Source organism: Medicago truncatula, chromosome 6, assembly GCF_003473485.1.
Source record: "Medicago truncatula cultivar Jemalong A17 chromosome 6, MtrunA17r5.0-ANR, whole genome shotgun sequence".
NCBI classification, from domain to species: domain Eukaryota; kingdom Viridiplantae; phylum Streptophyta; class Magnoliopsida; order Fabales; family Fabaceae; genus Medicago; species Medicago truncatula.
The window spans coordinates 9523746-9535560 of record NC_053047.1 but is presented as its reverse complement, the minus strand read 5'-3'; the positions used below and the strand labels follow the sequence as shown (position 1 = coordinate 9535560).

The 11815-nt window shown below is 32.7% G+C and overlaps 1 protein-coding gene across 1 annotated transcript; it reads right to left on the bottom strand.

The window, feature by feature from the left end:
* Positions 1-4459: 4459 nt before the first annotated feature.
* Positions 4460-9669, bottom strand: LOC11420087 (L-2-hydroxyglutarate dehydrogenase, mitochondrial). The gene is made up of 5 exons (XM_003618857.4): positions 9220-9669; positions 7699-7980; positions 6669-7105; positions 5888-6047; positions 4460-4731 (listed from the first exon to the last, which is right to left on the bottom strand). The coding sequence occupies exons 1-5, from the start codon at positions 9604-9606 to the stop codon at positions 4621-4623; spliced, it is 1377 nt and encodes a 458-aa protein (XP_003618905.2). The 5' UTR covers positions 9607-9669; the 3' UTR covers positions 4460-4620.
* Positions 9670-11815: the final 2146 nt, after the last annotated feature.

Here is an 11815-nt window from a genome sequence, read left to right as displayed (position 1 = left end):
ATATACCAATCTAGCACAAATCTGTGGCGATCTCTATAATTAGCTATGAATGCATCAAAATGATGTAATTCATCATTCCATTTAACAGAACAATAGAACAATGTGGTATAAAAAAGACTTATATTAAAATGCCAACCAAAATGTTCATAAGGATCAAGAAGATGAACTCCAAGATCATCATCCCCAGATTGACAATGAAGAGTCATGTCTAAATTGCCTTCTAAAGTGTTATGAACATTTACTTGATGGACTCCAAGAACATTTTGCTTTGAAAATGTTAACACACATAGCAGTAGCAAACTTTGGGTAAACAAAGACATAACACCTTCAATTAATTTTTTGTGTGGATGTGAAATGTATATATATTGTGCTGGAAAAAAATTCTTATTAATGTTAATTCTATTTTGGTTTGTTTAAAAAAATATTATGTGGACTAAAAATAGGAGGTTCAAAATAGTTTAGTTATTTTGATAAAAAAATTATTTGATATCATATATTTTCTTTTTGAGGGATTGATATCATATATTTTCATTGAATAAAGTTCAAATTATTAATGTATGTGATATATTATTTACTTAAACGTTCTATTTTATATAGTTTAAAAATTAAATAAAAAATAATTCAATAAGAGAATTAAATAAAAAATTCAAAGAGATCGTAGTAAATATTAGTTCAAATATCTCTTTTGGTCCTTTAAGTTTGACAAAAATATCATATTAACTCTTTAAGTTTTTTAAGTTTCAAATAGATCATTTAAATTGTTAATTATTTAATGCATTGTTACCTTTTCAACGCGTTATTTGAAACTTAAAAACTTAAAAAAAAAAACTTAAAATAGATGCATTAAATTAACAAGTTAAATGACCTACTTGAAACTTAAAAAAACTTTTAGGACCTATTTAAAACTTAAAAGACTAATCCGGTATTTTTGTCAAAGTTAAAGGAAAAAAAAAAGATATTAAGCCTAAATATTAATATAAAACTTAGATATTTTTTTTTTGTCAAGTAGTCTAGTGGTTAGAATTCACCTTTTTTTTAAATGAATAAGTGGGGTGTCTGAGGTTCAAACTTCAAGCCCTGCATATAACAATGCATGTCCCTGCCAACTGAGCTATGTTCACGGGGACTAAAACTTAAATATTTTAATACACTTTAAAATGACTAATACAATTATGCAACTATTTCATGCAACATGATTTTCGATCTAGCATTCTTCCATAAGCATTTTAACTTTTAGCTTGGACAAAACTTTCACCATTTGTTGAAAATTTTCTTCTTCCTCGTGTTTGTTTGGCTCCTCCTCCTTCTGAATAAATATGATTAAACATCTAAACAAATGAGAAAAGCTTCCCATGAGTAATCAAAAACAAACTCTAGGTATCGAAAATACTTCAGGTATATGTCACCTCCACATAGTTTGCGCTCTTGTTAGTGAAGAGCGTGACCCACACCAAGTAGAGTAGATAGATGCGGAGAGTTTGATTCCGCTTCACCTGCATCTCTTCATTATCACCCTTTTCCTTAGCGTCATCTGCTTCCTGTAGACGCTTCTTAAAACCTCTCATCAACCAACTGAAACATGCATGAACACTTGTTTTCCACCCCTGGTACTTAGCCTCCCAAGATCAGACCCTAACAACTCCACCATTAAATCAACCACCTCATACCTGGTAAGAAAAATATCATGGTTCAACAGGAAACCATCAATGAGGATATGCAACAGACAAGATACATCATCAAGTGTAGTCATCATTTCCTTAATCAGAAGATGGAAGCTAGAGGACTCCTCATACCATCTCTCAACAAAAGCAGATAACAGGTCGTTGTCAAAGATAGGATAACTGACATGTTGTACCCGCCAAAGTCTGTTGGCTCGCATGGTATCTATAAACCACCGCTCTTGCATCCTATCCAAACTTGGTTCTTGTATATCCAGTAGCTTTTTGCAGTTGTTTATGCACTTTAAATTGGCATGTCATTGCAAAAATTAAAAAACAAAAAATAATAATATCATGTGATAGGCCTTCAATTTACATATAAAAACATATTATATCCATACGATGCAATTTCGTTTACATAAATATAAGTAAACATAGCCTTCAGGTTAGATTAAAAGCACAACCTATCCATACGATTCAATCCAGTTTACAAAAATAAAAATAAACATAGCCTTCAGCTTACATTAAAAAACATAGGATATCCATATGATTCAATTCAGTTTACATAAATAAAAATAAACATAACCTTCAGTTTACATAAAAAAACATAGCACAAAAAAGTTAAAGTTGTAAAATTTTACTACTCCATCAGACATGCAATAGGCCACATGAAGATGGTATTGGGTGAGCACAGACAAGTCACGTGCGCCATCAAGATATTCATTTAGCGGTTGTGGCTCCACCTCCACCTCCTCCTCCTCCTGCGGTTCCTCATCATCATCATCTGCATTCTCCACCTCCACATCCTCCTCCTCCTCCTCCTTCATATGTTGTGACTCAGACTGAGGCTCGGGCTCGTACACCTCAGGCTTAGGCTATATATTTTGTTTGCTAAATATAATCCAAATAGGTTTAGCGACAAATTTTTTTTTACCCAAACATTGTGAAATCAAGGGAATGAGATCTTACCTTTGGTTTGCTGTTTGAAAATGCTTGATGCTTTTGAGCAAAAAACTGGCAAGAATAAACACAAAGTTAGGATTTTGGATTTTTGGTGTGAGAGAGAAGTTTTAGGGCAATAATAGAAACTTTTGAAGTGGTGAGAGTTTCTGATTTCAACTTATATATAGGACAGATTTGGATATTAAAATCCGAACCGTGGTTCGAATTTTATTTACCGAGCAAAGGGTAATTTTAGAAGAAAAAAAAATATGACGCGTAAGTAACACATAGGGTGAAAAAGTAATGGGTTTTGGTTTAATGTCAGTGTTACTTGAACATAAAAATTGAGTTTCAGCCAAACTCTGGAGTTTGGCTTCAATAACTCATAGCTATGACAATTAATTGTCGTCTCTATCAACGGTAGTTAACTATCTTTTCAGTAACGTCAATTAACTACAGTAAACCATCGGATTGTAGTTAATTATCGATGAATGTTTGAGAGCAAATAAAATATCCTAAAAAGCAATTTGCAAAGTTAATAGATAGATAGTTAATATAGTTAACCATAGTTTAGTTAGCCCATTAATGATATTAGAATATAACCCTCACTTTTACCACTTTATTCCCTCTTGTAATGCAACTCGTATTGTTGATGAAATAAAATAAGTTATCTTTGCCTCAAAAATAAAATAAAATGAATTAGTACAATATCTCTAAGATATGTGAGTTATTTCTCTTATAAGGGATTTTTTTAGATTGTGGTTATTTCTCTTATCAAATATTGTGACACCTTCCTTCTCTCACCATATTGACATATTTCATCTTTATTTGTTTCTTTTAATTGTTTTCATTTTTAATCTTTTTTAATTCCCGTTAATTTTCGGTTGAACTAATTTTTTATTTTAATTTCCGATTTTCTTTCCATCTTGTTTGTTACTGGAGTAATATTAGAATCTAATACATAGATAGGATTAGAATAAAATAGTATGGATTCAACCTCAATACCAAATATTATTGTGTTGGGGAATTTTTGAAAGTGTTTGTCACTGCATTTCTAGAAAAAAAATTAGAATAAAATATTGTACTGGAAAAAGAGAATTAGAATAAAATATTGGTTGTTATTATATTAAATATATAAATGATGCTTATTTCAGATTTTTTTTTCTTCTTCTTTGACTTGGGAAATCAGAGCTTGTTGAAGTGGGATCACATCACTTTTGGTGGAGGAAGCACCATGGGAAAATCTATCCCCCATTATATATATATATATATATATATATATATATATATATATATATATATATTCATCTAGCAAATATCCGTACAAATATAAGATGGACACGAATATCATTTTTTATCAACGGAATAATTACTATAAGTGGAACGATCAGAAGAAGATGTCCATGGTGAAAGTTGAAAGTTTACATATCAAGTACAACACAATTGGATAAGTATAGATAGAGATCATGATAACATTTGTTATGTACTAATCAAGCTCTCGTGGTAGACTAGTAAGTGTATGTTTGGTATTACGATGAATTTATCGAAATAATGGTGAGTCATAATGAATTTATAAAAGTTAAAGTGTAGCTTTTACAAAATCTCTGTTGTTCACCATGATTTCAATATTCTCACCGACATATCAAACATACACGAAATGCACGCATGTATTGTTTGAACAAGGCATCGTCAGATGGTAGGTGTCGTCGAAAAACAAAGAAAAACATACATGTTCAAAGGTTGGCCGCACGTACCATATGGAGACACGTGCGGCTGGAAACCAGACTAGGTTTCCAAAGCAGCGCAGAGCTGATGGTAGTGAGATACTAGTGATAAGACAAATATTATTTACATAATACTTAATAGAAGGGAAGGCAGTAATGTACAATATTTACTGTATTTTCGCGAAATTGCGTAATTGTTACGGTTTCAACCATCTTATTATCTTATAACTGCATGACAATTTTATGTACAATAACAACAAGGCTATACAAGTTCAAAGCTGCATGTCTATGTATCATCACAAAAATTTAGTAGAAATGAAATCTGCAATTGCCAAGCTGGATGTTAAACCAGGTGACTCAATTCCAAAAAGATTAATAAGACCAGGTACACCATGAATGTCCTCTCCCTGCATAATTGAGATTGCAGTTAGGCCAAAGTTTCAAATTTTTAGTTAAAATGTAAAAAAAAAATGCTACTACATGCTTAACTCACTTTGGAACCTCAAACTAATGAGTTGTTTGGATTCACATAAAGAGGAAAGTAATCGTGCACGTCTTAATCTCGAGTGTTGGTAATACAACTTTTCCTTATACTATACTGATACGGTTTAAATACGTTTTACTCCCTATAATCATCTCAAATTTTGTTTATGTCACAGCGATAGGAAAAGAGATTATTCATGAAAGAGATAACACAAACATACAAGAAAGAAAGAAAATGAATACAGAAAGATAAGCTCCAAGATATTAGATTTTTATGATAAAAGAAAATCATGCCATCCGTTTGATAAGAAATAGGCAGCAAGGGTCAAACTCTAGATAAGTTGGAGCTTGTTTGGATTGACTTATTGAGCTTAACTTAAAACATAAGCACGTGCAAGTCTGTTTGAAAGAGCTTATGGAAATAACTTATGACATGTCCATAAGTTGTTTTCAGCTTATTTTCATAAGCTCTTCTTGGATAGGTTAACGAACCAGCTTATTACTTATATTAAAACAGTTTGACTTTATTTTATCTTCTATTGTAGAAATAGCTTATAGATAAGCACTTATATAATAAGTGTTCATGCTATAAGCGCTTACTTAAACTGTTTATCCAAACAGGGCTTTGACCATAGACGCCTTAGGAGCTTAAGCTGATATGTGAAGACACATGAATGGTTTAGGACAACAATGCAAATCAATTTCTTTTGTAACACAATTGTACAAAACAAACTTTAGTTAATAAAAACAGAACATAAAGCAGCATATACCAATAATTGAATGACCGCAAGCTATGAAGCACAAACACTCCTTGGATTAGCCGTGTCCCGGTGTCGGACACGACACCGACACATATAATTACACGGAATTATGTGATTATCTCAAATTATTAGCGGTGTCGGCGTGTCAGTGTCCGTGTCGTGTCCGGAGTCCGTGTCCGTATCGGTGCTTCATAGACCGCAAGTCAAAATGGGAATTGGTGCATAAATTAAATGAAACAAATGTAGCATTGAAATCTAACGTCTTCCACAACTGTCAAAGGAAAAGCTAGAACTGTTTTGAGACAGTGAGAGAAATAACCTGTATTACAAAATCAACAGGAGACTGACAGGGTCCTGAAAGTTTCGGCCTGATCCCTGAATATCCTGGTTCCAAAGATCCATCCTTTAGATTTGGATAGTACTTTCTTATCTCTGGATAAAACTTCTCAGCACGATTTGCTTGTACTGAGTAGTCAAACCTAGCATACCATGAAAACAAGATAAAATATGAACAAACGATTTTCAGAATCAGTTTTCTTTTAGAAATAACAAATTATTCAAATCATAATCCTTTGAATAGATTCGACCGGCTAACAGAAAGACAAGAAAATGATTTCACTATAGATTCGACCGGCTAACAGAAAGAACAAAGATAAGATTCGTTGAACCATGACATGGTGTACCACAGTCCTAAAAGAATGTTGTAAATTGGAATTATATAGCACAAACGCTTCAAATTCAAGACGTGCCTGTGTCTAACATGTGCCGGTGTCCAACACCACACCGACACATGTGGTTACAGTCAAATATTTCACTTTCTAAAATTATTGCTGCTGTAAACATGTTGATGTCAGTATTGAGTCCGGTATCCGTGTGTGTCCGTGCTTGTGATAGTGGTAGGGTGAAAATGGCTTCCGATGTCATAATCATAAGGCATGCTTGAACATCAACGATAAAAAATGAAATGCAAACCAAGGAGTTTAACTATTTCAAGCATGCTCAAATGTTGCTATAAATTATATAAAGCATGTGATACATGGCATATAACCAGATATTAAAAAAATTCAAAAGCGTGCAAATGAAGAGGCATAAGAAATTACTTATTTTGAAAGCTTGAGATATCATCAACACCGTCGATCCATTCAACATCCGGACCAAACTTGACCTGACCATTCAAGTCTAAAGTAACATGCACTCCAAGGCCACCATCCTCCGGTATAGGATATATCAAATGTCTAAACGGGGAGGCTTTAGTATTCGACAGCGTGAAATAGCAACCGCGCGCATAATAAGCAGGAGGAATAACTTTGTTTTCTAGGCCGGTAAATCTTTTTGCAAGGGCAAGGGCACTTAGGCCTGCAGAGTTTACTACAAGTTTAGGAATAAGCACTAGTTCTGGTTGCAAACTTGATTTTCCATTCCATTCTTTAAGACTCTTTGTTTCTGATACATGGAGACAAATCTCATTTCCTTCCATATGGCCACCGATGACAGTGGAATTGTATGTGAAGGTTGCTCCGTGATTTTCAGCTTCCCCCTGAACCAACATTGGGTTTATATTCCTGTCAATATGCAACTTTAACTCCACATAACCACAATAGTTGGTTGCAAAAAAATAATATTTTATTCAAATTTGAAGGTGTGTTTGGTGTCTGACACGTTTTGGTGTTGGACACTGATACATGTGATTACAGTCAAATTATTGTTGGTGTCAACACGTTCCATGTCCGTGTTTGTGCCTATGAAGCACGGAAACGGACATGGACACTGCTAATAATTTGAGAAAATCACATAATTCAGTGTAATTATATGTGTCGGTGTCGTGTCCGACACCGGGACACGCCTAATCCGAGAAGTGTCCGTGCTTCAGCCAGTGCTTCATAGGATATGTTAGTCCTTTTTTACAGGACTAGGATCTGAAGCAGTAAACAAAAGATGTAGTTCCACACAGCTTTCGATCTCGCCTGTTTAATCTAATATCAGGTGGTTTTGATTACGCAATAACAGTATAAGTTTAAAAAGATCTCAGCCATTAATTTGAAATCGAGCTGTTGAGATTGAAACTGTGTGATGCAGTTACAACACCAAATCCAGTTTTACAACATGGTAATAGAAGCTAGATATGCATACCACTAAAGAAAGCATTAAAGAATGAGAATCAACAATTCCTGATAGAGGTGATAGTATTGCTTTCACGCATTGCAATTCAGGTTCCATTTTCATGGCATCAACACCATCCATCATCTTCAAACCGTCAACTCCATTCTGAATACCGTGATTTAAAATAACACTTAGCTTTGGAATCTCGGAGGATCGAGTAGCCACTATAAGCTTACCGGTTTGTTCATGTGGAATATCATGCTTTGCGCAATACTCGTATAACATTTCTCTTCCTTTTACACAAAAAATCGCCTGCAAAAGCAGCCTGAATCACATTCTAAACAAAAAAGAGGGAAAAAGTTACAGCCCTGTTTTGGTTAATTGCATAGAAAAAAGACTAAGCAAATAAAAAAAATATACACAAGTATGTGAAAAGATGTAAAAACATACTAGTATGTTATAGTCATCATAAATAGAGAAAACTATTTGTTATTTTCATTTAGCAAGCTGAGAGAACATCCCAAGGTTTTCAATCATTTTCAGCAACCATAGCTACAGTCGTAACGCCGAGGTTTTTTATGTGTATGCGACTACATCACAACTATAATAATTGGTGCATCGGCCACAACTTCATGCAATATCAGTCATCGCAAAAACATAACTGTGGCTACAAAACAAGATTTAAAGCCTTCGAAAAGTCCTAAACCAAGGTACCATACATCAACAGTTCACTTCTGAAATCTAAAGAAAGCATGGAATATAACCATGTTGGCTACCATATAACTTAATTGACCCAACTACACCAATTGCCCAAGTGCTCAATGGTGCATTCACCTCAACTTCCAATGCTTAATAAAATCTCCTAACACATTGCTCCCTAATTTTCAATGATCATTTCTTTTTGGGTTAATTAATGAACCAACATCTTAAAGTTTAGATTGGGCCTAACCTATGAAGCACATACTCATACACGGACACGTCGACACAAATGATAATTTGAGAAAATGACATAATTCAATGTAATCATATGTGTCAGTGTCGTGTCGGACACGGGACATATCCAACACCGGGACACGCATAATCCAAGGGGTATCTATGCTTCATCAGGTCTAACTCAACCCTCGAAAATCGGCTTGTAAGGGAAGAGATGTCTCGCACTTATAAACACATTTTCATATTATATCCCATCTAATGTAGAACTCTCAACACAACCGTCGTGCTCAAATATCTGAAGTATGACACGAGTGGCTGATAGCAGGTGACCCAACAAATCATTAAATACAGAATAAATATAAGAGATACTATATCTACTTACATGATATATAATATATGCCTATACAATAATCTATCAATAATCCTATACATTTCAACCCAATCATTTGGGAATAAAGCAGCTAGGTCACAATTCCAATAATCAATTTCATTTTCTCACAAACTAACATGATATATCAAGATTTAACAACAATCAAAACATAAAAACAAGAACTTTCTCTAACGGGGTTACATAAAAATCAAAACTTTAACAACAACAAGAAGAAGAAACAAACCAACCTTAAGAGAATGATGAGGATAATAAATTCCAGCATGAACAACTTCACTGTTTCTTGAACTAGTTCCAGTACCAAAACTAGGTGCTGATTCAATGACAATTACCTCTCTACCCTTCAATGCCAATGCTCTTGCCACTGCTATTCCAACCACACCAGCTCCTATCACTACACAGTCCACTCTCTCTCTTGGGACACTGTACGAGGTTGTTGTCTCCCTTGAGACAGGGTACGAGGTTGTTGTATTTGTGTCATTTTGGGTGGTACTTCTAATGTTTCTGACCCAATTGTTAAAAGGGTTGTTCCATTTCATATGAACATGATCACGTGTTCTTGTTGATGATGATGATGATTTGAATTGTTCCAATGTTTGAATTGTTTTCTTCAACATTTTAACTTACCTAGTTGTTTGTTGATAGAGATTAGAGAACAATGATGATGTTGAATTTCACCCTTTTACCTCACCCAATTGTTGCTTAATTTCAATTTTACCGTTCATAAAAATGTACGGTTTTTGGGAGCAGGGACTGTTTGGTCAACTTTTTTTTTTTAGCCAAAAAAATTCAAATACTTCCTCCGTCCCTTAACAAGTGACACAGTTGATCCAATTACGCATACCAATGCGTAATTTTGAGAGTAAATATCTTGAATAATATATTGAAAAAAATTATGAAAATTTGATATTTTGAAAATACTCATCGAGACGAATCTAACGACATCTTATATGATATTATTTATTTTTGTATATTAGTAGAAAAATATGGTCAAAGTATGTTAGGTCAAAATTGCATATTTTCAAACAGGTCATTTATTGCAGGACGGAGGGAGTAATTTAGAGTTTGACCGAAACATAAATAAAAAATTTTGAACAATTTATTTTGTTGTAGAATTCATTAACCACTTGAATTTAGTTTTTTTTAGTAGTTTTGATTTGTCATGTTTTTCTACTTTGAAATAAAAATAGTTTAAGTTAACGATGAATTGATCAGATTTATCAAATTTGAATGGTGACTTGCAATTATTTTATTAAATTTTACTTATTTTTCAACCTTATTTTAAATTAATAAAAACCCTTTTCTTAGAAAACAAGAGAGTTAAGGAAAAAAATATATATAAGTTTTTGCCAAAGACTTCTTTTTACAAAAACTTTCTCATGTGTGTTTGTTTCAAGGTAAGAAACTAAATGATTTTCATTCTCGGTGTAAGATGGATTAATTTACAAAATTTACAAAATGATTATGTTATTAAAGTGATTTCTTGTAGGATGGTTATAGCAAATGAGCCAATCTTCCAATTATAGCAAGCAAAATGATCATCTAACCGATTAGGTTGAAGATAATGTTTTAAAAAAATTGAAGATGAAGAAAAAATTACTAAGAAAGATCTTTTTTTGTATATAATTCATTAGGATAACATATCAATTTATATTTTCTAATTTACTTACAATAATTAGAAAAAGTAACATAATTTAATAGTTTTATCATTAAGTTATATGAATAAGAAACTCACTTAGATTGGCATGATGATATTTGTTTGAGATCTTGAAGTGTTCGTTTCTCAAGGTCATATTTGATTTTTCTCATTGTCAATTTCGCTGACTAATTTAATTTATTCAAAGAAAAATTATATGAATAAGACTTTTCTCTACATCTAAGTTTTGCGTCACTAGGTTCATGGTATGGAAAACATGATATTTGTTACCCATTTCAATTTTTAATTATAAGCATGTGTGTTTAATTTTTGCAAAATGCAACCTATGAATTTTTTTACTTTGTGTGAAATTTCCAAAATGAGAAGGAAATAATTCCTCTTCCCTTAAAAAATGGATCAATATTGATTATGTTATTCAAAAGGACGAACCACTCAACAAGCTATTACAAATATGGGATAGTCTTTGGTTCTGATATTATATTTTTTTAACTGAACATATGAACATCCTCTAGAAAAACTGAACACAATAATATATTGTTTCCTATAAAAGATTAGTTTTAAAAAAAAAAAAAAATTAAACCTATAAACAATGGAAATAGCTCTGCACAATTGTCGTAAAAGTTTTGTATAGTTATAACTTCTTCAAAAAGCTCCTCAATTGTGTGTTTTCTTCACTAAAAATAAGCTGAATTTTTAATCAAGACTCAAGAGCTTTTCTTAAATTAAGTGAGCCAAGTGACTTAAATGCATGTAAAGACGATGCATGAGCTGAGTGAAAGATGAACTATGATATATCTTACGTTGTTTTTGAATTATATGGTTTTGTTCCTATTTAATGGGAGATCACATTTTTTTAATTAATAATCTAAAAAATAAAGCAAAAGGGATAAAATTTTAAATATAACAATTCAAATGAAGATGTTGTCGTCGTGCAAAATTTGAAGATCAATCGAGTGAATATATGATCAGTCGAGGTTTTGATAACTTGGTTTATTTATAAGTTTTTCGATTGATAAGACAATATGTAAGTTGATTTTGTATTTAAGACAATGAACCCATTTTTATATCAAGTGATTACGCTGAGAAAGAAATTTTATTTCTCAATTGCAGGTTCTTAAACCGCTCCAAAGAGCATTTAGTATTGAAGGATGAACTATTATCTAAGAAGA